Raw genomic sequence first — 23,417 nt, 5'->3', positions numbered from 1 at the left:
CAGTGTCCGATTCCGAGTCGTACAAAATGATAGGATTAGAAGAAGTCATCTATCACATAATTGAAACAACAATTACGTTAGCATATAAATATATCACATATAATGTTTTTGACCAAATAATAAGCAAAAATCAGGAAAAACAGATATGGTCATAGTCCAGACTCACTAATGCATCCTAACAATTACCAGTTAAACACAATAATGTAATTTCTGGTTCCCTATGACCTCAGGCTCTGATACCAACTGTAACGACCCGTCAAAATCGCTATTGACGCGGCACGTTAATCATTGATTCCACAGTGAGGTTTTGACCTCTATATGATACGTTTTGATAAAATATTGCATTCATTAAAATAAGTGACTTTCTAAACATAGAAAGTTATAAACATGTGGGCGAGTGTTTAGGTATAAGCAAAACCCCGAAATACATAAGTCTTTAATTTACAGGTTGACATCACAGTCCAATTATTTATTACACAACGCAGTTTTATTTTGAATGCAATAAACGTTGTACAAAGCATGAGAGACTCCATGCAGGCAACAAGCACATCACAGCGGAAGCATTCTAAGGACCTGAGAATAAAACATGCTAAAAAGTCAACACGAATGTTGGTGAGTTATAGGTTTAATTGCTCGAGTCATAAACATATATAAAGATAGACCACAAGATTTCATCAAAAGTTTATCAATAGATTCTACGTAACAGAGCACCCTGGTAACTAAACTTAACGCTATAGTGATAATTACCCCATTCGTTTTAATATACGCAAACCAACGTGTCTTAAACTCAAATAACATACGTCCGTTAAAAGGCTAGTGCTCTAGCTCGGACGGGGATGTCAAGCCCTATGGATCCATATACAATTATTCGCGCCCACCAGTCCATATCCTATGTACTGGCAGCTACTAGTTACCAAAGCTAAGGGATTTTCGGTTTAACTCAGTGTAGAATTTAGTATGTACTTGTGTCTTATCGCGTTTAAAATAAATTGCATATATTCTCAGCCCAAAAATATTTAAAGTATTTAAAAAGGGAGACTATAAACTCACAGTTCAATATTGAGACTCAATATTGTAGGCAAATTGCGTAGACGTAATGATGGTAGACGACTGTATGGTTGGCCTTGAATTCAAGAACAATACCCCGAACAATACCCAATATTTCCTTAGCTTAAAGTGGTTTAAAACCCGAATTAAAACACCCTCGAATATACTTTATTATTATTAAACTTAAATTTAAAATTATAATTATAATTTAAATATAAATTTTTATTACTGAAGAAAAAATATGTGATAATTCGTCGAGCAAAACATGCGTATTTATATTACTTTTTCGTTTACTGTAGCTCATGCGATCGCATGAGTTTTCAGTGTTTTTGCCATGCGATCGCATGGGCGCCTTTTCTGTTTTTGTTTGCTAGTTCGTCGACATCAAATAGTGTTACTGTAGCAAATAGTGTTTTACTGTAGCAAATAATCTGCTCAATCGGATGCTCCCTTGTCCATTTGGTGTTATGAACAGGTGAGCTGGTTGTAGAACACACAGCATCTTGATCATCAGCTGGTTCAGATGAGTGAGCAGCAACAGAAGGTTGCTGATCAATATCAGTAGAATCAGTACCAGCTTGTGATCTCTCAGAACCAGCAGACCTAGGCTCATAGTGTTTTACAGCAACAAATAGTGTTTACTGTAGCAAATCACTGTAGCAAAGTCGTTTTCACTGTAGCACTGTAGCAAAATACGGTTTCACTGTAGCAAATAGGGTTTTACTGTAGGAAAGTCGTTTTTACTTGTACATATATATATACATACATATAATTATTCATGAATCGTCAAGAGTAGTCAAAGGTAATTGTATATATGAAACAGTTCTAAAATTTTGAGACTCAATCTAACAGACTTTGTTTAACGTGCCAAAATAATAAATCATATAGAGAATTGGTTTAAATTAGTCGAAATTTTTCGGGTCATCACACAAAGCTAAGGGATTTTCGGTTCAAACTCAGTGTAGAATTAAGTATGTACTTGTATCCATTGCGTTTAAAATAAAGTGCATGTATTCTCAGCCCAAAAATATAGATTGCAAAAGCAATTAAAAAGGGAGCAAATGAAACTCACCTTAGCAGCATATAAAGTCGTTCATCAAAATGTGACCGAAACTCGAATTACCAAATAACCGTAGATCTCAACCTAGAGAACATATGTTGGTCAATAAATGTCTATCAAGCTAGGTCAGGTCATAGTGTATCACAATCCTAATGCTCGAGATCGAGATACAAAAGTTATCCAAAGTCGTTTCGAAAAGTCAATTTTGACAATAGTTCAACAAAACAAGACGTACCTTATATAAGGATTCATTTACTCGGTTGGTAATATTCAAAAATTCAATTTATCAATCTTACAAACAAGTTTTTTAAATATTAATTGCAGATTCAAAAGCAATTCCAATTAACGTCAATTATAATTCAGTTGATCATATCTTTTAATCCGTTCATCGAAACTATTCGATATCTAAATGAAAAGTTATTGATTTTTCGCCAGCTTTTCAAAAACATGTATATCATATACGTTTTACCAGTAATATATGTATTTAATTCGTGATCTATTATAAACTGTTTAACGACAAAATTTAGCATACACGTATGTATAAATATATATACTCGAGCACTAGACATGGATACACAATTAATATATAAAAGATAAAATATGAGTGCTTACGTATCAATATTGAGATTCAATATTGTAGGAAAGTACGTAGACGTAACGGAGATGATAAACACTAGGTTTGATTCATAAATATACCCCCGAACATTACCCATAATTTTCTTAGCTCTATCCCGCTTGAAAACCCATTTTGAAAGTGACACGCTCAAGACCTCGTCGTAGTATTTTATGTATAATATTAATACTACTAATAATAATAAGATTAATAATAATATTAATCTTAATAATAATAATAATAATAATAATAATAATAATAATAATAATAAATACGGAGTAAAAACGAATATATGTCTGTGTGTGTTGAGCAAACTGGCCAATTTATAGAATGTTTCTAAATTCTGACTGCCATGCGATCGCATGGGTTTTATGCCTATTTCTCATGCGGTCGCATGGCCCCAAAATCCAGCTTACAATTTTTTTGTTTTCTTGTTTGTCGACATATTATTATATATATATAATATATATATAATTTATATTAATTATATATATATTATATTATATTCATGTACATAGTTGACTTTTAATTTTAGGTCCGTTGACTCGTACGTTGATACTCGACTCGTGTACCACTTTCGGTTTTTCGAACGTACTTTCGTACGTTTAGAAAACTAGCCATTTACGTTACGCGACGTGTACCCTTATTAATAATTTGACTTACTCATCAATAAATTACCTTATAAAAAATGTAACTCATAAAATTGAGCGTTGTGGTCATTTGCTTCTATAAATCAGTGACTCGTTGTTTATCAAAATATATTATTTTAAATCAGGACGTTTTTTTTAACTAAGTTAATATTATATTTTTGTAAATATATATATATATATATATATATATATATATATATATATATATATATATATATATATATAAAATATTTATACGTATATTTTCCAGTCCAATTATAATGGTTCGTGAATCATCAGGGTTTGATCAAGGTTAAATGAATGTATGAATACAGTTTACACTTCTTGAGATTCAACTTAACAAACTTTGCTTATCGTGTCGGAATAATATAAAGATAAAGTTTAAATTTGGTCAGAAATTTCCGGGTTGTCACAGTACCTACCCGTTAAAGAAATTTCGTCCCGAAATTTGATTGAGATGGTCATGGCTGACAATAAATACGTTTTCATGATGCATGCGAGCTGAAAATTAAAGTTTTATCATCAGCGAGTAATATAGATAAAACAATTTGGTTACGCGAAGAGTATAAATGAAGTTATCACAAAGGAGTGAAATGAGTAGGTAAAGTTTCGTCATATCTTTTGACGTAGACAGGTTGATTTCCAGAGTTCAATAGATTTGGAGAAGGTCTTAGTAATAAGATTTGATTCTTCGAAAAATCAAGAAAATTAGGATCCGCTTTAAATGCGATCATCTGTTTTGATTACTCTGTCGAATATTTCACTATAAATCCACCCCCTTCGTTTCCTTACTTTTACCATTCCTATACTCAATTTCCAAATTCAAAAGATTGTGAAAATGCTTAATCCAGTTCTGATCCTTGTCCTTATCCTTACTATCGCAATAATTATTCTCCTTTTCCAACTTTCGCCAGAGGAATCTGTTTACTTCTACTTTGCCCTTGGAGTTATAGTGCTTTTAATTCTCCCGTGTCTTTATGTTGCGATAAACATTGATATACACGGTTTGTAATTTATGTGTTGTTATCGGGATTTATATTCTCCCTTATATTTCAAAGTTCCTACTTCTGTGTTCTATAATTATTGTCATTCTCAGTTAATGCTCTCTTTTATTTGCTGCGATTTATACCCCAATTTCTATTTCGGAGTTTTGTCCCATCGTTTCTTCTTCTTGTGATTAAGTATTGCTTGTAATGCTCCAGAATTCGTAGATATGAATTTCGGAATGAACATTGTTAATGTTCTAAGAAGAAAATGGAAATGGCACGATCTTGATTTGTTAAATTACCAGAATACCCTGGAAAAGACCGAATCATCAAGAAAAAGTATTTTCTTGATATATTTAGAGATTAAATAGAATGAAAGAGTTATGTAACATGGTTCATGATGAGGGTGTGATCTGTGAACCTTTATCACGTTCCATTAGAAACTCAGCATGACTTACTGTAATATAATCACGTTGATCAAGTGTCATTATATTATACTAACTCATGCTTCAGTTCCCAACATTACTTCAAAACATCTATATTTTTTTTTTCGAATTTTTTAGATTTTAGAAACTAAAATAGTTTCTTTTATGATGTAACACAGATAGTGCAAAGAGATGAATGATTTCCGATAAGAATAGGTATGAAGATATCTCCAGAAATATCGAGGATATTTATAATGAAAGATACGATGATATCTTAGAATTTCTAATATCAGAGGATGATGCGGAAAATCTATCTGTGAAGGTTTAGAATAAGAAGTAAGGTTCTTACTAATGGTTTTAGCAGTCACTAAATCATTTGAATTCTTTGAAGGCAGGTTCAGTCTTTGTGATTTATCCACAGCCTCTTTCATATTTTACTCAGTCCGTTTTTCAGTTCCAAACCTTCTCTTTTTCTCAGCTTTACCACCATACTATTCTTTATCATCAAACTTTTGACTGTTAAGGTCGTTTACAGTTTTTGCTGCTTCATCAGCATTTTTCCAATTTCATAGAACTAGTTCATAGTTTGGGATGTTTTTCAGAAACTTCACATTCGAAGTATGTAAGTCTAGAAGATAGATGTTATCTATATATAACTGTTGTCGTAGAAAATGCTGCGAGATTCAAAATACTGATTGCTAATTCCCGGTTGTTGGTATGGCAATTATTGTTACAAGATGTGGATGAGTACATGATAGGGTTTCAATGAGTATAAGGATTTTTCGAAAGGTCAAGGATTAATAAAGTTGTTGGTAAATTTATTGCTAATGTGGTGGAACATGAAAGGTTCCCTAGTAACAAGAACGTATATGTCAAGGTTATAATAATGTTAATCTGAAAAGTCGAAGTTGACTGGTTGAAAGTGTGGTAAAACTGGATACTTTGAAAAGGGGATTGCAATATTATTTTCAGTAATAACAATGCTAAAGGATCTTTCACATTTTTGAAGTCAAAGTATAGCTTTGAAAGATGTAGAGATCTAAGAATGATGTCACCCGTTAAATCTTGACTTGGATTCTGATCCGTCAATATCAGAATATGTAATTGAATTTATATGGAAACGATTGTATATCGTTGTGAGCGTAGTTAATAATTTTTTTGAATCAAAGTTGAAGAATGTACAGTATAACATATTAATTGTAAACTTATATATTTCCCAGGAATTACCTACCCGTTAAAGATTTCACAAGTAATATTTTGTACAAAAGAATTTTCATTACAGTCATTATAAAAATATATCTATGTATATTTCTTCAGATGTAATACAGATTTAATGAGTTAATATCATATTAAGCTCATTTGATTTTTGGCTTGACTTAGAAATGATTAATCTCTAAAACATTAAAGATTACATAATCTTTGCGGAGTTTTTCACTAATGAAATCAACACTTCATTATTTATTCTTATTGATATTCCTCGGTGAAGGATGTTGGTGCTCATGGAACTCTTGCTAACTTCGCAAGGTACGAATGATGTTTTCTAGAAAGTTTCGAATACATCGAAGATGAAAGTATACAATCAAACATATAATTGAATAATATACTTAGTTTATTATGAAATGGAATTCATTGAGTTGAAACAGAGATTGTAGTTAACGATGGTTAAGTCGTTAACGAAGGATGTACATCATAGCATATTAGTAATATGAATTAACCGAGTAGTACCTACCAGTTAAGATTCACATGTAATAGCTTAGTACGAAAAGATTTATTTTGATTTCAAAATTCATATATATTAAATATACATAAAATTTCTTCAAAGGAAATGAGTTAATACTTCATCGGTTATTGTTGCTGGTATTTCTTGGTAACTACGGTGCATATGACGTTGATGCTCGAGGTACATATTGTGATGTTGAGGTGTGGGATGCGGATGTTGTTGTTGGTGGTGGTGATGGTACTGTTGGTGTTGTTGATGGTGGTACTGTTGCTGCCGGTGCTGCTGCTGGTGCTTGTAACCTTTGCACCACATTCTCCAAAGCCACTACCCGAGCGCGAAGCTCGTTGACTTCTTCTATTACACCAGGATGATTGTTGGTTGGAACGAGCTGATGAATAAGATCCAGAATCTGAGATAGTATATAATCATGACGAGATACTCTGGAAATGAGAGAGAAAATGGTGCTTCGGATAGGTTCACCGGTAAGTGCTTCAGGTTCTTCGCCAAGAGGGTAATGTGGTGGATGGAAGGGATCACCTTCTTCTTGTCTCCAATGACTACGTAGGCTACGAACCCATCCCCAATTCATCCAGAATAGATGATGGCTAATTGGTTGATCCATTCCGGTTACACTGTCTTCGGAGTTCAGGTGAATATCCATATCGGAATAGCTGTCGAAGTTTAAGGAATTTGAACTTGATACGTGATCCATCTTGTATAATTAGAGGGATGATTTTTGATATGAAATAGATTATAGAATTTAGATTGGTACTCTTCAACACATAATTTACATATGTATATATAATACCAAAATCCCGTAAATTACGGAGAAATTTTTGAAAGATATCAGGAAAAGTTTACAGTAACAGATATGCTAAGATATGAATTTTGTCGGTACACTATCTATGCAGTAAATGCAGTAAGACGTGTCTAGACTTAGGAATGATAAGCATGTAATTTCCGACAAGAAATGATAAGCAAAACTTTTAACATGCAGACACGGTCGAAGTCCAGACTTACTAATGCATCTTAACAACTATCAGTTAGACACACTCATGTAAGACCTGGTTCGCTAGGACCAACGCTCTGATACCAACTGTGACGATCGCTCCAAATCCATATGGACGAATACGTCATTCATCGATTTCATTGCGAGGTATTTGACCTCTATATGATACGATTTATAAACATTGCATTCTTTGGAAAAGGTATACCATAATGAATATTTAAATCCAAGGTTTTCGACATCTGATGATTTCTACATATAGACAATCACTGTAAATAATAGTTTACAATAATACTTCCGTTGACAATGCAGTCAAAATAGATACATGATGATGGTTTTGTGAATGCAACGTTTTCTTGAATAAAGCATGTATGACCCCATGCACAAATCTTGTCTAACATATAAGCAAACAGCGAAAGACTTCTAGGGAACCTGAGAATAAACATGCTAACAAGTTTCAACACAAAGGTTGGTGAGTTCATAGTTTTAATGTTTCGCATAATCTGTGTATAAAGGTGGATCACAAGATTTTAGTTGTTTCATCCAGAAACGTTTATCAAAGTATTCTACGAAATTGAGCACCCTGGTAACTAAACTTAACGTATATATAATTTATACCCTTTGTATAATCATCTTAATAATACACGCAAACCAACGTGTACGCTTCTCAAATAGCATACGTCCGTTAAAAGGCTAGTGCTCTAGCTCAGACGGGGATATCAAGCCCTATGGATCCATATACTACTACTCGCACCCACCAGTTCTTATAACTGGCAGTTACTAGTTACCAAAGCTAAGAGATTTTCGGTTCAAACTCAGTGTAGAATTAAGTATGTACTTGTATCCATTGCGTTTAAAATAAAGTGCATGTATTCTCAGTCCAAAAATATAGATTGCAAAAGCAATTAAAAAGGGAGCAAATGAAACTCACCTTAGCAGCATATAAAGTCGTTCATCAAAATGTGACCGAAACTCGGATTACCAAATAACCGTAGATCTCAACCTAGAGAACATATGTTGGTCAATAAATGTCTATCAAGCTAGGTCAAGTCATAGTGTATCACAATCCTAATGCTCGAGATCGACATACAAAAGTTATCCAAAGTCATTTCGAAAAGTCAATTTTGACAATAGTTCAACAAAACAAGACGTGCCTTATATAAGGATTCATTTACTCGGTTGGTAATATTCAAAAATCCAATTTATCAATCTTACAAACAAGTTATTTAAATATTAATTACAGATTCAAAAGCAATTCCAATTAACGTCAATTATAATTTAGTTGATCATATCTTTTAATCCGTTCATCGAAACTATTCGATATCTAAATGAAAAGTTATTGATTTTTTGTCAGCTTTTCAAAAACATGTATATCATATACCTTTTACCAGTAATATATATATTTAATTCGTGATCTATTATAAACTATTTAACGACGAAATTTAGCATACACGTATGTATAAATATATATACTCGAGCACTAGACATGGATACACAATTAATATATAAAAGATAAAATATGAGTGCTTATCTATCAATATTGAGATTCAATATTGTAGAAAAGTACGTAGACGTAACGGAGATGATAAACACTAGGTTTGATTCATAAATATACCCCCGAACATTACCCATAATTTCCTTAGCTCTATCCCGCTTGAAAACCCATTTTGAAAGTGACACGCTCAAGACCTCGTCGTAGTATTTTATGTATAATATTAATACTACTAATAATAATAAGATTAATAATAATATTAATCTTAATAATAATAATAATAATAATAATAAATACGGAGTAAAAATGAATATATGTCTGTGTGTGTTGAGCAAACTGACCAATTTATAGAATGTTTCTGAATTCTGACTGCCATGCGATCGCATGGGTTTTATGCCTATTTCTCATGCGGTCGCATGGCCCCAAAATCCAGCTCACAATTTTTTTGTTTTCTTGTTTGTCGACATATTATTATATATATATATATATATATATAATATATATAATTTATATTAATTATATTTATATTATATTATATTCATGTACATAGTTGACTTGTAATTTTAGGTCCGTTGACTCGTACGTTGATACTCGACTCGTGTACCACTTTCAGTTTTTCGAACGTACTTTCGTACGTTTAGAAAACTAGCCTTTTACGTTACGTGACGTGTACCCTTATTAATAATTTGACTTACTCATCAATAAATTACCTTATAAAAATGTAACTTATAAAATTGAGCGTTGTGGTCATTTGCTTCTATAAATCAGTGACTCGTTGTTTATCAAAATATATTATTTTAAATCATGACGTTTTTTTTTAAACTAAGTTAATATTATATTTTTGTAAACATATATATATATATATATATATATATATATATATATACGTATATTTTCCAATCCAATTATAATGGTTCGTGAATCGTCAGGGTATGGTCAAGGTTAAATGAATGTATGAATACAGTTTACACTTCTTGAGATTCAACTTAACAAACTTTGCTTATCGTGTCAGAATAATATAAAGATAAAGTTTAAATTTGGTCAGAAATTTCCGGGTTGTCACAGAAGGCGTTTCAGTTATTGAAGAAAAAGCTAACTACGGCACCTATATTGTCATTGCCTGAAGGGAATGATGATTTTGTGATTTATTGTGACACATCAAAGCAAGGTCTCGATTGTGTATTAATGCAACGAACGAAGGTGATTGCTTATGTGTCTAGACAATTGAAGATTCACGAGCAAAATTATACAACTCACGATTTGGAATTGGGTGCTGTTGTTTTTGCATTAAAGACTTGGAGGCATTATTTATATGGGATCAAAATTATTATATATACCGACCACAAAAGCCTCCAACATATATTTAATCAGAAGCAACTGAATATGAGACAACGCAGGTGGATTGAACTGTTGAATGATTATGATTTTGAGATTCGATACCACCCGGGGAAGGAGAATGTAGTAGCCGACGCTTTGAGTAGAAAGGACAGAGAACCTATACGGGTAAAAGCTATGAATATATTTATTCGTACCAACCTTACTACTCAAATAAAGGAGGCGCAACAGGGGGTTGTAAAAGAAGGAAAGTTGAAGAATGAGATACCCAAAGGATCAGAGAAACATCATAATATTCGGGGAGACAGAACCCGATATAGGGCTGATAGAATTTGGGTACCAAGGTTTGGAGATGTGAGGGAAATGGTACTTAAAGAAGCACATAAAACTAGATATTCAATACATCCCGGAGCGGGGAAGATGTATAAAGATCTCAAGAAACACTTTTGGTGGCCGGGTATGAAAGCCGATATTGCTAAATATGTAGGAGAATGTTTGACGTGTTCTAAGGTCAAAGCTGAACATCAGAAACCATCAGGTCTACTACAACAACCTGAAATCCTGGAATGGAAATGGGAAAACATTACCATGGATTTCATTACTAAATTGCCAAGGACTGCAAGTGGTTATGATACTATTTGGGTAATAGTTGATCGTCTCACCAAGTCAGCACACTTCCTGCCAATGAGAGAAGATGACAAAATGGAGAAGTTGGCGCGATTGTATTTGAAGGAGGTTGTCTCCGGACATGGAATACCCGTCTCTATTATCTCTGATAGGGATGGTAGATTTATTTCAAGGTTCTGGCAGACGTTGCAACAAGCATTGGGGACTCGTCTAGACATGAGTACTGCCTATCATCTACAAACTGATGGGCAGAGCGAAAGGACGATACAAACACTTGAAGACATGCTACGAGCATGTGTTATTGATTTCAGAAACAGTTGGGATCGACACCTACCGTTAGCAGAATTTTCCTACAACAACAGTTATCATTCTAGTATTGAGATGACGCCGTTTGAGGCACTTTATGGTAGAAAGTACAGGTCTCCGATTTGTTGGAATGAAGTGGGGGATAGACAGGTTACGGGTTCGGAGATAATACAAGAAACTACCGAGAAAATCATCCAAATTCAACAACGATTGAAAACCGCCCAGAGTCGACAAAAGAGCTACGCGGACAGTAAAAGAAAAGATATAGAGTTTGAAATTGGAGAAATGGTCATGCTTAAGGTTTCACCTTGGAAAGGCGTTGTTCAATTTGGTAAACGGGGGAAACTAAATCCAAGGTACATTGGACCATTCAAGATTATAGATCATGTCGGACCAGTAGCTTACCAACTAGAGCTACCTCAACAACTCGCGGCTGTACATAACACTTTCCACGTCTCGAATTTGAAGAAATGTTTTACTAAAGAAGATCTCACTATTCCGTTGGACGAAATCCAAATCAATGAAAAACTTCAATTCATTGAAGAACCCGTCGAAATAATGGATCGTGAGGTTAAGAGACTTAAGCAAAACAAGATACCGATTGTTAAGGTTCGATGGAATGCTCGTAGAGGACCCGAGTTCACTCTGGGAGCGTGAAGATCAAATGAAGAAGAAATACCCGCATCTATTTCCAGAAGATTCGTCAACACCTTCAACAGCTTCTCGGGACGAAATTTATTTAACTGGTAGGTACTGTAGTGACCCGAACTTTTCCATGTTTATATATATTAATTGAGATTGATATTTACCTGACTAAATGTTTTCAACGTGTTAAGCAATCAAACTTGTTAAGACTTGATTAAATGAAATAAGTTTCATATAGACAATTGATCACCCAAGTTGACCGGCGATTCACGAACGTTACAAATTTGTAAAAACTACATGTTGTGGTATATATAGACATATATATGGTTGACATGATATTATGATGAGTAAGTATCTCACTAAGTATATTAACAATGTGTGATATACATAATAAATGAGATTACTAAGTTAAGAAACTCGAAATGATATATATAACGATTATCGTTATGATAACGTCTACTAAATACATATGTATCATATTAAGATATTGATACACTATATTTAACATGATAAAATGATATTTAAATATATTATTAAGTGTGTTAACAATGAACTACATATGTAAAAACAAGACTACTAACTCAAGAATTATGAAACGAGACTTATATGTAACGATTATCGTTGTAATGATATTTTAATGTATATATCATATTAAGAGATATTCATACATCATAATATCATGATAATATAATAATTTAACATCTTATTTGATATAATAAACATTGGATTAACAACATTAATTGAGATCGTTAACTTAAAGGTTTCAAAACAACACTTACATGTAACGACTAACGAAGACTTAACGACTCCATTAGAATGTATATACATGTTGTGTTTTGATATGTATTCTTACACTTTTGAAAGAATTCAAGACATATATCAAAGTAATTCTACTTAACAAAAATGCTTACAATTACATCCTCGTTCAGTTTCATCAACAATTCTACTCGTATGCACCCGTATTCGTACTCGTACAATACACAGCTTTTAGATGTATGTACTATTGGTATATACACTCCAATGATCAGCTCTTAGCAGCCCATGTGAGTCACCTAACACATGTAGGAACCATCATTTGGCAACTAGCATGAAATATCTCATAAAATTACAAAAATATTAGTAATCATTCATGACTTATTTACATGAAAACAAAATTACATATCCTTTATATCTAATCCATATACCAACGACCAAAAACACCTACAAACACTTTAATTCTTTAATTTTCTTCATATAATTGATCTCTCTCAAGTTCCATCTTCAAATTCTAAGTGTTCTTCATAAATTCCATAAGTATAGTTTCATAAAAATCAAGAATACTTCCAAGTTTGCAAGTCTACTTCCAAGCTTTCTAATCCATTTCAAGTAATCATCTAAGATCAAGGAACCTTTGTTATTTAAAGTAGGTTATCTTTCTAATTCAAGGTAATATTCATATTCAAACTTTGATTCAATTTCTACAACTATAACAATCTTATTTCGAGTGAAAATCTTACTTGAACTGTTTTCGTGTCATGATTCTGCTTCAAGAACTTTCAAGCCATCCAAGGATCCTTTGAAGCTAGATCCATTTTTCTCATTTCCAGTAGTTTTATCCAGAAAACTTGAGGTAGTAATGATGTTCATAACATCATTCGATTCATACATATAAAGCTATCTTATTCGAAGGTTTAAACTTGTAATCACTAGAACATAGTTTAGTTAATTCTAAACTTATTCGCAAACAAAAGTTAATCCTTCTAACTTGACTTTTAAAATCAACTAAACACATGTTCTATATCTATATGATATGCTAACTTAATGATTTAAAACCTGAAAACACGATGAACACCATAAAATCGGATATACGCCGTCGTAGTGAAACCGGGGGCTGTTTTGGTTTGGATAATTAAAAACTATGATAAACTTTGATTTAAAAGTTGTTATTCTGGGAAAATGATTTTTCATATGAACATGAAACTATATCCAAAAATCTTGGTTAAACTCAAAGTGAAAGTATGTTTTTCAAAATGGTCATCAAGATGTCGTTCTTTCGACGGTAATGACTACCTCTTTAGTAATTGACATGTAACTTAAATTTCCGACTATAAACCTATACTTTTTATGTTGGGATTCTTAAATTAGAGTTCAATATGAAACCATAGCAATTTTATTCACTCAAAACGGATTTAAAATGAAGAAGTTATGGGTAAAACAAGAATGGATATTTTTGATATTTTTAGCTACGGGAAATGTTTAACAAATCTATACAAATCATATCCTAGATAACTTATATTGTATTATACATGTATTCTAATATATTATGTAATCTTGGGATACCATAGACACGTATGCAAATGTTTTGACATATCATATCGACCCATGTATATATATTATTTGGAACAACCATAGACACTCTATATGCAGTAATGTTGGAGTTAGCTATACAGGGTTGAGGTTGATTCCAAAAATATATATACTTTGAGTTGTGATCTAGCCTGAGACGTGTATACAATGGGTCGTGGATTGATTCAAGATAATATATATCGATTTATTTCTGTACATCTAACTGTGGACAACTAGTTGTAGGTTACTAACGAGGACAACTGACTTAATACACTCAAATCTTTAAAACATAATAAAAATGGTTGTAATTATATTTTGATCATACTTTGATATATATGTACATATTTGTATAGGTTCGTGAATCGATCCGTGGCCAAGTCTTATTTCCGAGGAAGAAAATATCTGTGAAAGTGAGTTATAGTCCCACTTTTAAAATCTAATATTTTTGGGATGAGAATACATGCAGGTTTTATAAATAATTTACAAAATAGACACAAGTACGTGAAACTACATTCTATGGTTGAATTATCGAAATCGAATATGCCCCTTTTTATTAAGTCTGGTAATATAAGAATTAGGGAACAGACACCCTAATTGACGCGAATCCTAAAGATAGATCTATTGGGCCTAACAAACCCCATCCAAAGTACCGGATGCTTTAGTACTTCGAAATTTATATCATATCCAAAGGGTGTCCCGGAATGATGGGGATATTCTGATATATGCATCTTGTTAATGTCGGTTACCAGGTGTTCACCATATGAATGATTTTTATCTCTATGTATGGGATGTGTATTGAAATATGAAATCTTGTGGTCTATTGTTACGATTTGACATATATAGGTTAAACCTATAACTCACCAACATTTTTGTTGACGTTTAAAGCATGTTTATTCTCAGGTGAATACTAAGAGCTTCCGATGTTGCATACTAAAATAAGAACAAGATTTGGAGTCCATGTTTGTATGATATTGTGTAAAAACTGCATTCAAGATACATATGTCGATGTAATATATTTCTATTGTAAACCATTATGTAATGGTCGTGTGTAAACAGTATATTTTAGATTATCATTATTTGATAATCTACGTAATGTTTTTAAAACCTTTATTGATAAAATAAAGGTTATGATTGTTTTAAAAATGAATGCAGTCTTTGAAAAACGTCTCATATAGAGGTCAAAACCTCGCAACGAAATCAATTAATATGGAATGTTTATAATCAATATGAACGGGACATTTCAATGCTCGAGACCGACATGCAGAAGTTAACAAAAGTCATCTCAAAAGTCAACCTGACCAAATATGATCTTTAAATCTATACATGTTTATTAACATAGTATAAGTCTTGATAATTGAACGAATTTATAGTTTATCAACCTCAAAATATTATTTATTTCAGGAGCTATATTATATTTGAATTATCATGGCAATCGAACATGATTTATTATTTCACATAGTTTTCCAATACTTGTAAAATCAGATTATAGTGTTTATAAAGCTTTAAAACATGATAAAACAGTCAACTTTGACAATTGTTCAACAAGACAAAACGTGCCTTATATAAAAATTCATTTACTCGATTAGTAATATCTAAAAATCCAATTTATCAATCTCATAGACAAGTTGTTTAAATATTAATTTACAGTTTCAAACACAATTTCAATTAACGTTAACCATAATTCAGTTGACTATATCTTTTAATCCGTTCATCGAAATCACGCGATTTCTAAATGAAAAGTTATTAATTTTTTGCCAGCTTTCCAATAACATGCATATCACATAACTTATATCAGTAGTATATGTATTAAATTCGCGATTCTTCATAAAACTATCTAACGACAAAATTTAGCATACAAGCATGTATAAACATATATACTCGAGCACTAGACATGGATACACTATTAATATATAAAAGATAAGATATGAATGCTCACATATCAATATTGTGATTCAATATTGTAGGAAAGTACGTAGACGCAACGTAGATGATAAACACTAGGTTTGACTTGCGAACAATACCCACGAACATTACCCATAACCTCCATAGCGCCTATAACCCATAGTTTCCTTAGCTTTGACTCATTCGAAAACTCGGTTTGAAATCATTTGGACATGACCTCGTCGTAGTATTTTATGTATAATACTAATAAAAATAACATTAATACTATTGATAATAATAATAAGATTAATAATATTATTAATCTTAATAATAATAATAATAATAATTATTATTATTATTATTATTATATATATATATATATATATATATATATATATATATATATATATATATATATATATATATATATATATATATATATATATATATATATATATATATTTTAGAGAGCAGAAGAGAAATAAGAGAATAGAGTGTGAAGAAATCGGCCAAACTGATCGAGCTTTATACACTTTTGCTGAATTCAAACCTCATGTGATCGCATAGGCGGAGCTACTCATAAGGTAAGGTGGGCACGTGACACCATCGAACTTTCCAGGAGTCCACATCCCTATGGCTCACGTAGTGTAAAAACTTTGAAAATTCAATGAGTGACCCCACAATTTAATAAGTGACCTTGCATACTTTTGGCTATTTATTACTCTTTTCACCTAAACCCCTAAAATTATCTTTATATTTCAAAAAACCCACTTAAACTTTTTAAATTTGCTTGTCTAATTATAATTTTACATTTAGGAAGATCGTATCTTTTATTTACTTAAGAAATATTGAAACAAATTATTATTAAGTAATATGATGTATTTTAAAAGAAACAAAAAACTAAGCATATTTACAATATTTAAATGAGCCTGCAATTTTATGAGATGTAATTTTTCTGACTTATGAATCAACTTATCATACTTTATGTGTATTTACTTATTTTTTTGACTTAGTTAACTTTAAATAGTTCCAACTTAAGCGAGATTTTCGATCGTGCTAGATTGATATTGAAACTAAAAAACACCGTTCATATCGTTTTGTTTATCGGTTATAAAAGTTCGCTTAGGTTTGGCCCATTGCAAACGCAACGAACAACTGAGAAGTGTGACACGGTATATTACGGTTTTAATTTGTGACACCATCCCTCTAAAATTCTGGCTTCGCCTCTGTGCGATCGCATGAGTCTGAAGGCATAATGTCATGCGATCGCATGGCCAGCTGGCACGCACCCAATATGTTTTGTTTTCTTGTTTGTCGACATATTATTATATATATAATATATATATATAATTTATATTAATTATATATATATATATATATATATATATTCATGTGCATAGTTGACTTGTAATTTTAGGTCCGATAATATGTACGTTGACGCTTGACTAATGCCCCGGTTCCGGTTTTTCGAACGTCCTTTCGTATGCTTAGAAAACTTGTACTTTACGTTTCGTGACTCGTACCTTTGCCAAAATATAGACTTACATTACCAATAACTATGTTACCCGAAGTGTATCTTGAACGTTCGAGTGTTTTGGTCATTTGCTTCTATAAATTAACGTCTTAATATATAATAATATTATTTTAAATCAAAACGTTTTATATCTAAGTTAATATTATATTTTATAACATTTGTAAAATATACATACATTTTCATTTTGAAATAGTGTTTTCATGTAGCAAAATGATTTTTACTGTAGCAAATAGTGGTTTTCGAAAACACTGTAGCTTTTCGGGTACTGTAGCAATTCGAAAATACTGTAGCAAATTAGTGTTTTACTTGTTCATCTTAAACGTTTTAGTTAACTTATCTAAATATCAATCGAATCAATAAACGAATGTTACTATCGTTTACTAAATAACTTGAAATTATATATATGTATGTATCTTTATTTAATATACATAAATCAGTTTTTAAATACACATTGTAAGTTATTTATAATTAATTTTAATAATTAATATTCCAACTTATTGTATATATATATATATATATATATATATATATATATATATATATATATATATACATGTATATATATATATATATACATGTATATATATATATATATACATGTATGTATATATATATATGTATATATATATATGTATATACATGTATGTGTATATATATATATATATATATGTGTATATATATATGTATATATATATATATATATATATATATATATATATATATATATATATATATATATATATATATATATATGTATATATGTGTATATATATATGTGTGTATTTATAATTAATTTTAAAAATTTTGAGAATCAATATTATAGACTTTGCTTATCTTGTCAAAATCATATAAAGATTAAGTTTTAAATTTGGTCGGAAATTTCTGGATCGTCAATTGAAATAATTATAACTTCAATTGACAAATAATAAATAAAACAACAAACATGAGTCCATAAAAAGTTTTTTAAATCGACCATTAAGAATAATATTTTATGTACATCTCTAATTGTATATGTTTTTAGTACAAAGTAATTTCGTTATGTCAAAATCTCAAACGAAGGAGAGCAGTTATACATCTAAATATGTATAAGATTATCAAATAACCATTTTAACTTCAATTGACAAATATGAGCTCATGCGTTTATATAATACATCTAAATATGTATAAGATTATCAAATAACCATTTTAATGAAATTTGTATAACACATTAAGTTATGAAATTTAATGATTCATTAGACGGAAATAACTGATAAACTGACACGTGGCAGAAATAATGGAGGAGTTGACACATTGTAAGAATTGATCAGGAGTTGACACGTAGAATTATTATCACGCGCTTTATAATATATATATATATATATATATATATATATATATATATATATATATATATATATATATATATATATATATATATATATATATATATGATCTAGAGAGAACCAAGGGTATGAGAGAACTCAGAAAACTCACAGACTGAACTCAATCTACGTGTAAATTGAGCTCAAATTGTATGCAAATTGAGCTTAATTTGTGTGCAGATTGAGCTTAATCTATGAATTCTATGGGTTCTCTTTCACTCTTAGTTTTCTCTGGATCCCTTCACTATATATATATATATATATATATATATATATATATATATATATATATATATATATATATATATATATAGTAGAGGGATTAAATGAGAACTTTTTTTGTGTGCAAACTAAAAAATACACTGAAAATCGAGTAAAAAAGGAAAATTCGAGCAAAAAAAGGGAAATTCGAGCAAAAATGGGACACGGCCGAACAAAAAAAAAGAAATTCGAGCAAAAAATGAGACAAGGGCGAACAAAAAAAAAATGATATTCGAACAAAAAAACGGTGGACGAACAATTTTGTGTTCTACATTTTTGATATTCGAACAAAAAAATGTAGAACACACGGGTAGTCGAACAAAAATGATGATATTCGAACAAAAATGTGTTTTACATTTTGAAATTCGAACAAAATTTTTTTTTTTTTTGCTCGACTATGAATTTTTTTTGTTCGTCCGTGTTTTTGATTTTTGCTCGATTTTCTTTTTTTGCTCGCCCGTGCACCTTTTTTGCTCGAATTTCAGCGTACTTAGTGTGTACTTAGAGTGTTTTTGGAGTTCCTAGAGTTCTCACACTAAAAAAGTTCTCACCGGATCCTCTCCCTATATATATATATATATATATATATATATATATATATATATATATATATATATATATAGACATAATTGATGAAATGGTCCATGTAGTTTGTACTAAAATGCAGATTAATCCATGTAGTTTTCTACTGATATGGTCCTCCTAGTTTGTCAATCTTACTGATGTAATCCCTTCTACCAATGGAAAATGTCATTTTATGTTGTCTCATTCCTCCCCCTTTATCTTTATCCCCTCAAAAAATCAAAACAAACCCTAATTATTTCATTTTCTTCACACTTTAATAACATGGTAAATCAAACCCACTAAAATGAAACAGAATCAAAACTCTTAAAATTAATATCAAAACCAAATCTAACCTCAAACTAAAACTAAAAATACAAACGCAATTTGATACAAACACGTTGGAAATTATTAAACAAAAATACAAACCTAATTTCATACAAATACATAGAAATTAATCTCAACCTTCATTAGATATAAAACATCTCTGCTGAAAGCCTGAAATAGTTCATGGTGAACAAACATCTTAATCAAAACCATGGTGAACAAAACTGAACATGAAGAAAATCATTAAGAAAACTCCAATGGTTTCAAGTTTCAACCTACGGTGGTTTCAACAATCACCCAAAGCGACCATCTCTTTTAAAAAACTTTCGTCGGAATATAAATTCCACCTAAATCTGTCTTTGCGAACCTGTGTTTACTATGGTGTTTGTGAATTAGTCTCAACATCAATTTTTGGAGATACGATCTTCGCCGAAGCAGTGAGAGAAAAAAGAAAACAAAGATGATGTTCGTCGGAAGGAGTTTGTTCGTTAAAGGGAGGTTGTTCAAATAGAGATGATGTTCGTCGGGTAAGAGAAACGGCCGAAACAACGAGAACTGAAATCTTGAAGTTCACTTGTTATTTCAGTGACCCTAGCAACACATTCTGACGTTAGCAGTGGCAGTGGTGGTTGAAACCACAAGAGGTGTTTTGACATTGGTGGTGTGGCTTTAGGGGTGACATCGGTGTTGGTGGTTGTTGACGTCAGTAGTGTGAAGAAAAAGGAGAAATAAGGGGCAAGGAAGAAATAAGGGGATTTGGGGTTTGCAATTTAGTACTGCACTTGTTTAGGGTGGTAGTTTGGAGTACAGGGGTTTAATAAATAAAAGGGAGAAAAAGAGAAATAGGGAGAAAAGGAGTAGAAAATGACTAAAACACCCTCGTGTGCCCATCGTGTGCTTCTTACATGCATCCATTTAACATGCATCCATTTAACATTCATCCATTTAGACGTCTCTTAGAAATAGACTGACAAACCACGAGGACAAATCAATAAAAAAAACACAGGGTCTAAATCAGCATTTTGGTACAAACAACAGGGACCATTTCAGCAATAATGTCATAAAGATACTAAATACTTCATTTTTCATATATCTCATTCTCAGTATAAGTCACAACAAAACCACATAATCCTTTAACATAAGACCTGTTTAGTTAGTAACATAAGATGCAACTTTAGCTCTCTAACCAACAGACCATAAAACATATCCTAGCCGTTTGACAGAAGCTGCGGTTCATGCTTTTAGATTCAAGCCATGCCTCCACTTGTGGCTGTGCGGATTATCTGAAACAAGGCTGCAAAAGAAAAACATAATTAGGTTAAAAGATTAGGCAACAAAAAAGAACCATTTATTAAGTCTAACCCCAACGAAGAGAATTTGGTGAGACATTTAATTTGATCTATTTAAACAAGAGTAAAACTTATGATCCCAATCCTAATTAAAACCCTAGGCCTTTGCCTTCATATGGGTCCATCCGTCCATATAAGTAAACTAGTACAGATTACAATGTGATCATGACATTTAGTCCAAGTAACAACCATTTAAAACTGTAACTAGCATATGTTTGAAAGGCAATTTACTGTAAACAACATGCACATACTAAAACTGCTTTGGGCAAAGTCTAAAAAAGAGAAGAACTTACAGGATCCTATCACAACAAATATGAAGAAACCGAGGACTATAGGTCCCACAGGGTAAGAGTCCTTTTTCTTTGTTGTGGTTTCAGGCACGGAACCACGTTTCTTGATGTTCTTCTCAAACCTCTCCACCTTTCTATCAGCTAAACGTTTGGAAGTTGTCTACATATACCCCAGCACATGATAATTCAGTTATCAATCAACAAAAAAAATCCCATTTAAAAGAAAATAAATAAAAGATTATGAACTTCAAATACTAAAAACGAAATAAACGTGCATCTCAGAACTTTCAATGCCTTTAAATTCTTTATCAACACACGTACATAACTACATAATCAACCTGCCTACCTGGAAAAGCACATTGGATAACCTAATTTTGGATTTTCACATGACTAGTGTTTTGAAAAGCATATCCCATATGCAAGTGGAAAATATTGTGCTTTCCCTTCATAAGTTAAATTGTCACAAATATCGACATCCGAAAAATAAATGTACAAAAGTAAGCCATTATATTAAATTGTTTGTATCAAATAGTTACACAGCATAAATCAGCAATCTTGGTGCTAACAAAGGTGAAAACTTGATTTAAAATCAGCATGAATTGCATGCTTTCCTGAGATAAAAGCAAACATAGTCAAGAATACAAATTGATCTTAGTATAAAAAGGGGACCAGTACACCTTTCTCCTTTAAGTTAATTAGCATAAAGCATTAGAATTTTCAAGAATTATTCTTAGTATATTGAATTCATGATGTGACATGATTAAAAAATGAAATAAAGCCCTCTATTCTATCCTTAAATTTGATAATCCTAAAATGTAATATTCATAAAAGTTCAGTATATGAGTATATCCTCAATAGAGCTCATTGTTTTTTATTTAAAAAAAAAGTCAATCAATTATATTTTTATTTCCATTTATTCAATTTATTACTAACAATTCATGATTAACTTCAATTTAACTCTAAAAGCAGAATAAAAAATTGGATACTAAGGTTCAATTTCAGATGTCACATGCTACCAAAAAAATACATATTAACAAAATGCATTATCACAGTGCAAAAGATATACTCAATACCTATATAAAAACCCTAACATAAATTACAAAAACCGTAAATTGAAATCATAATTTTATGAACAGATCAGATCTAACCAAAATTCACATGCAGATCATTCAAATTCAAATTCATTGAATGAAAGCCCTAACTCGACCAGATACAGTTACTGATTCCAAAACTATAAAAAAAAGGTTGTAGATCGAAATCGAAATTAACGTCATAAGAAAGAAAAAAAAAAAACAATTTAATAAAAATGAGGTAAGAATTGATTACCATTGTAGCTTTCGTGGATCTGATCTATAAAATTACGATCGATTGGGGGATAAATTAGAGAGAATTTAAGAAGTGCTTGATTATGGTTTGAGAAACCAGCGCCTGTTATTTGGAAATGGGAGCAAACATATACGGTGGACCTGCGTATTATACTTTGCATCTACTATGCAAAGAGCTGCAAACGACAGCGTATTGATGAAAATTGTTTTTATAATAATTTAAAGAAATACCCTTATTTATATGTCATTTTAGGTCTTTTAAAAATTGTTCCGTGAACTATTTTCCCGATT

General features: G+C 31.4%; 1 protein-coding gene and 1 long non-coding RNA gene across 2 annotated transcripts in view; both read right to left on the bottom strand.

Moving 5' to 3' along the window:
- The window catches only part of LOC139847043 (uncharacterized), a 42,699-nt gene extending 26,333 nt beyond the window's left edge, over positions 1-16,366 (bottom strand). Inside the window, exon 1 of the long non-coding RNA XR_011759276.1 lies at positions 16,174-16,366. This is a non-coding gene — a long non-coding RNA (uncharacterized lncRNA). The remainder of the gene's footprint in view (positions 1-16,173) is intronic.
- A 4,852-nt stretch (positions 16,367-21,218) lies between these two features.
- Positions 21,219-23,261, bottom strand: LOC139849722 (uncharacterized). Its single transcript, XM_071839350.1, has 3 exons — positions 23,128-23,261; positions 21,805-21,961; positions 21,219-21,456 (listed from the first exon to the last, which is right to left on the bottom strand). Exons 1-3 carry the CDS (start codon positions 23,128-23,130, stop codon positions 21,410-21,412), a joined length of 207 nt encoding a protein of 68 aa, XP_071695451.1. The 5' UTR covers positions 23,131-23,261; the 3' UTR covers positions 21,219-21,409.
- Positions 23,262-23,417: the final 156 nt, after the last annotated feature.

Source organism: Rutidosis leptorrhynchoides, chromosome 5, assembly GCF_046630445.1.
Source record: "Rutidosis leptorrhynchoides isolate AG116_Rl617_1_P2 chromosome 5, CSIRO_AGI_Rlap_v1, whole genome shotgun sequence".
In the NCBI taxonomy this organism is placed as follows: domain Eukaryota; kingdom Viridiplantae; phylum Streptophyta; class Magnoliopsida; order Asterales; family Asteraceae; genus Rutidosis; species Rutidosis leptorrhynchoides.
This window is presented reverse-complemented; position numbering and strand designations above follow the sequence as displayed.

Bases quoted from the DNA above. Each gene is read 5' to 3' on its own strand.
- LOC139849722 (XM_071839350.1), bottom strand. The intron at 21,457-21,804 runs GTAAGTTCTTCT...TTTCTTTTGCAG, and splicing joins ATTTGTTGTGATAGGATCCT to CCTTGTTTCAGATAATCCGC.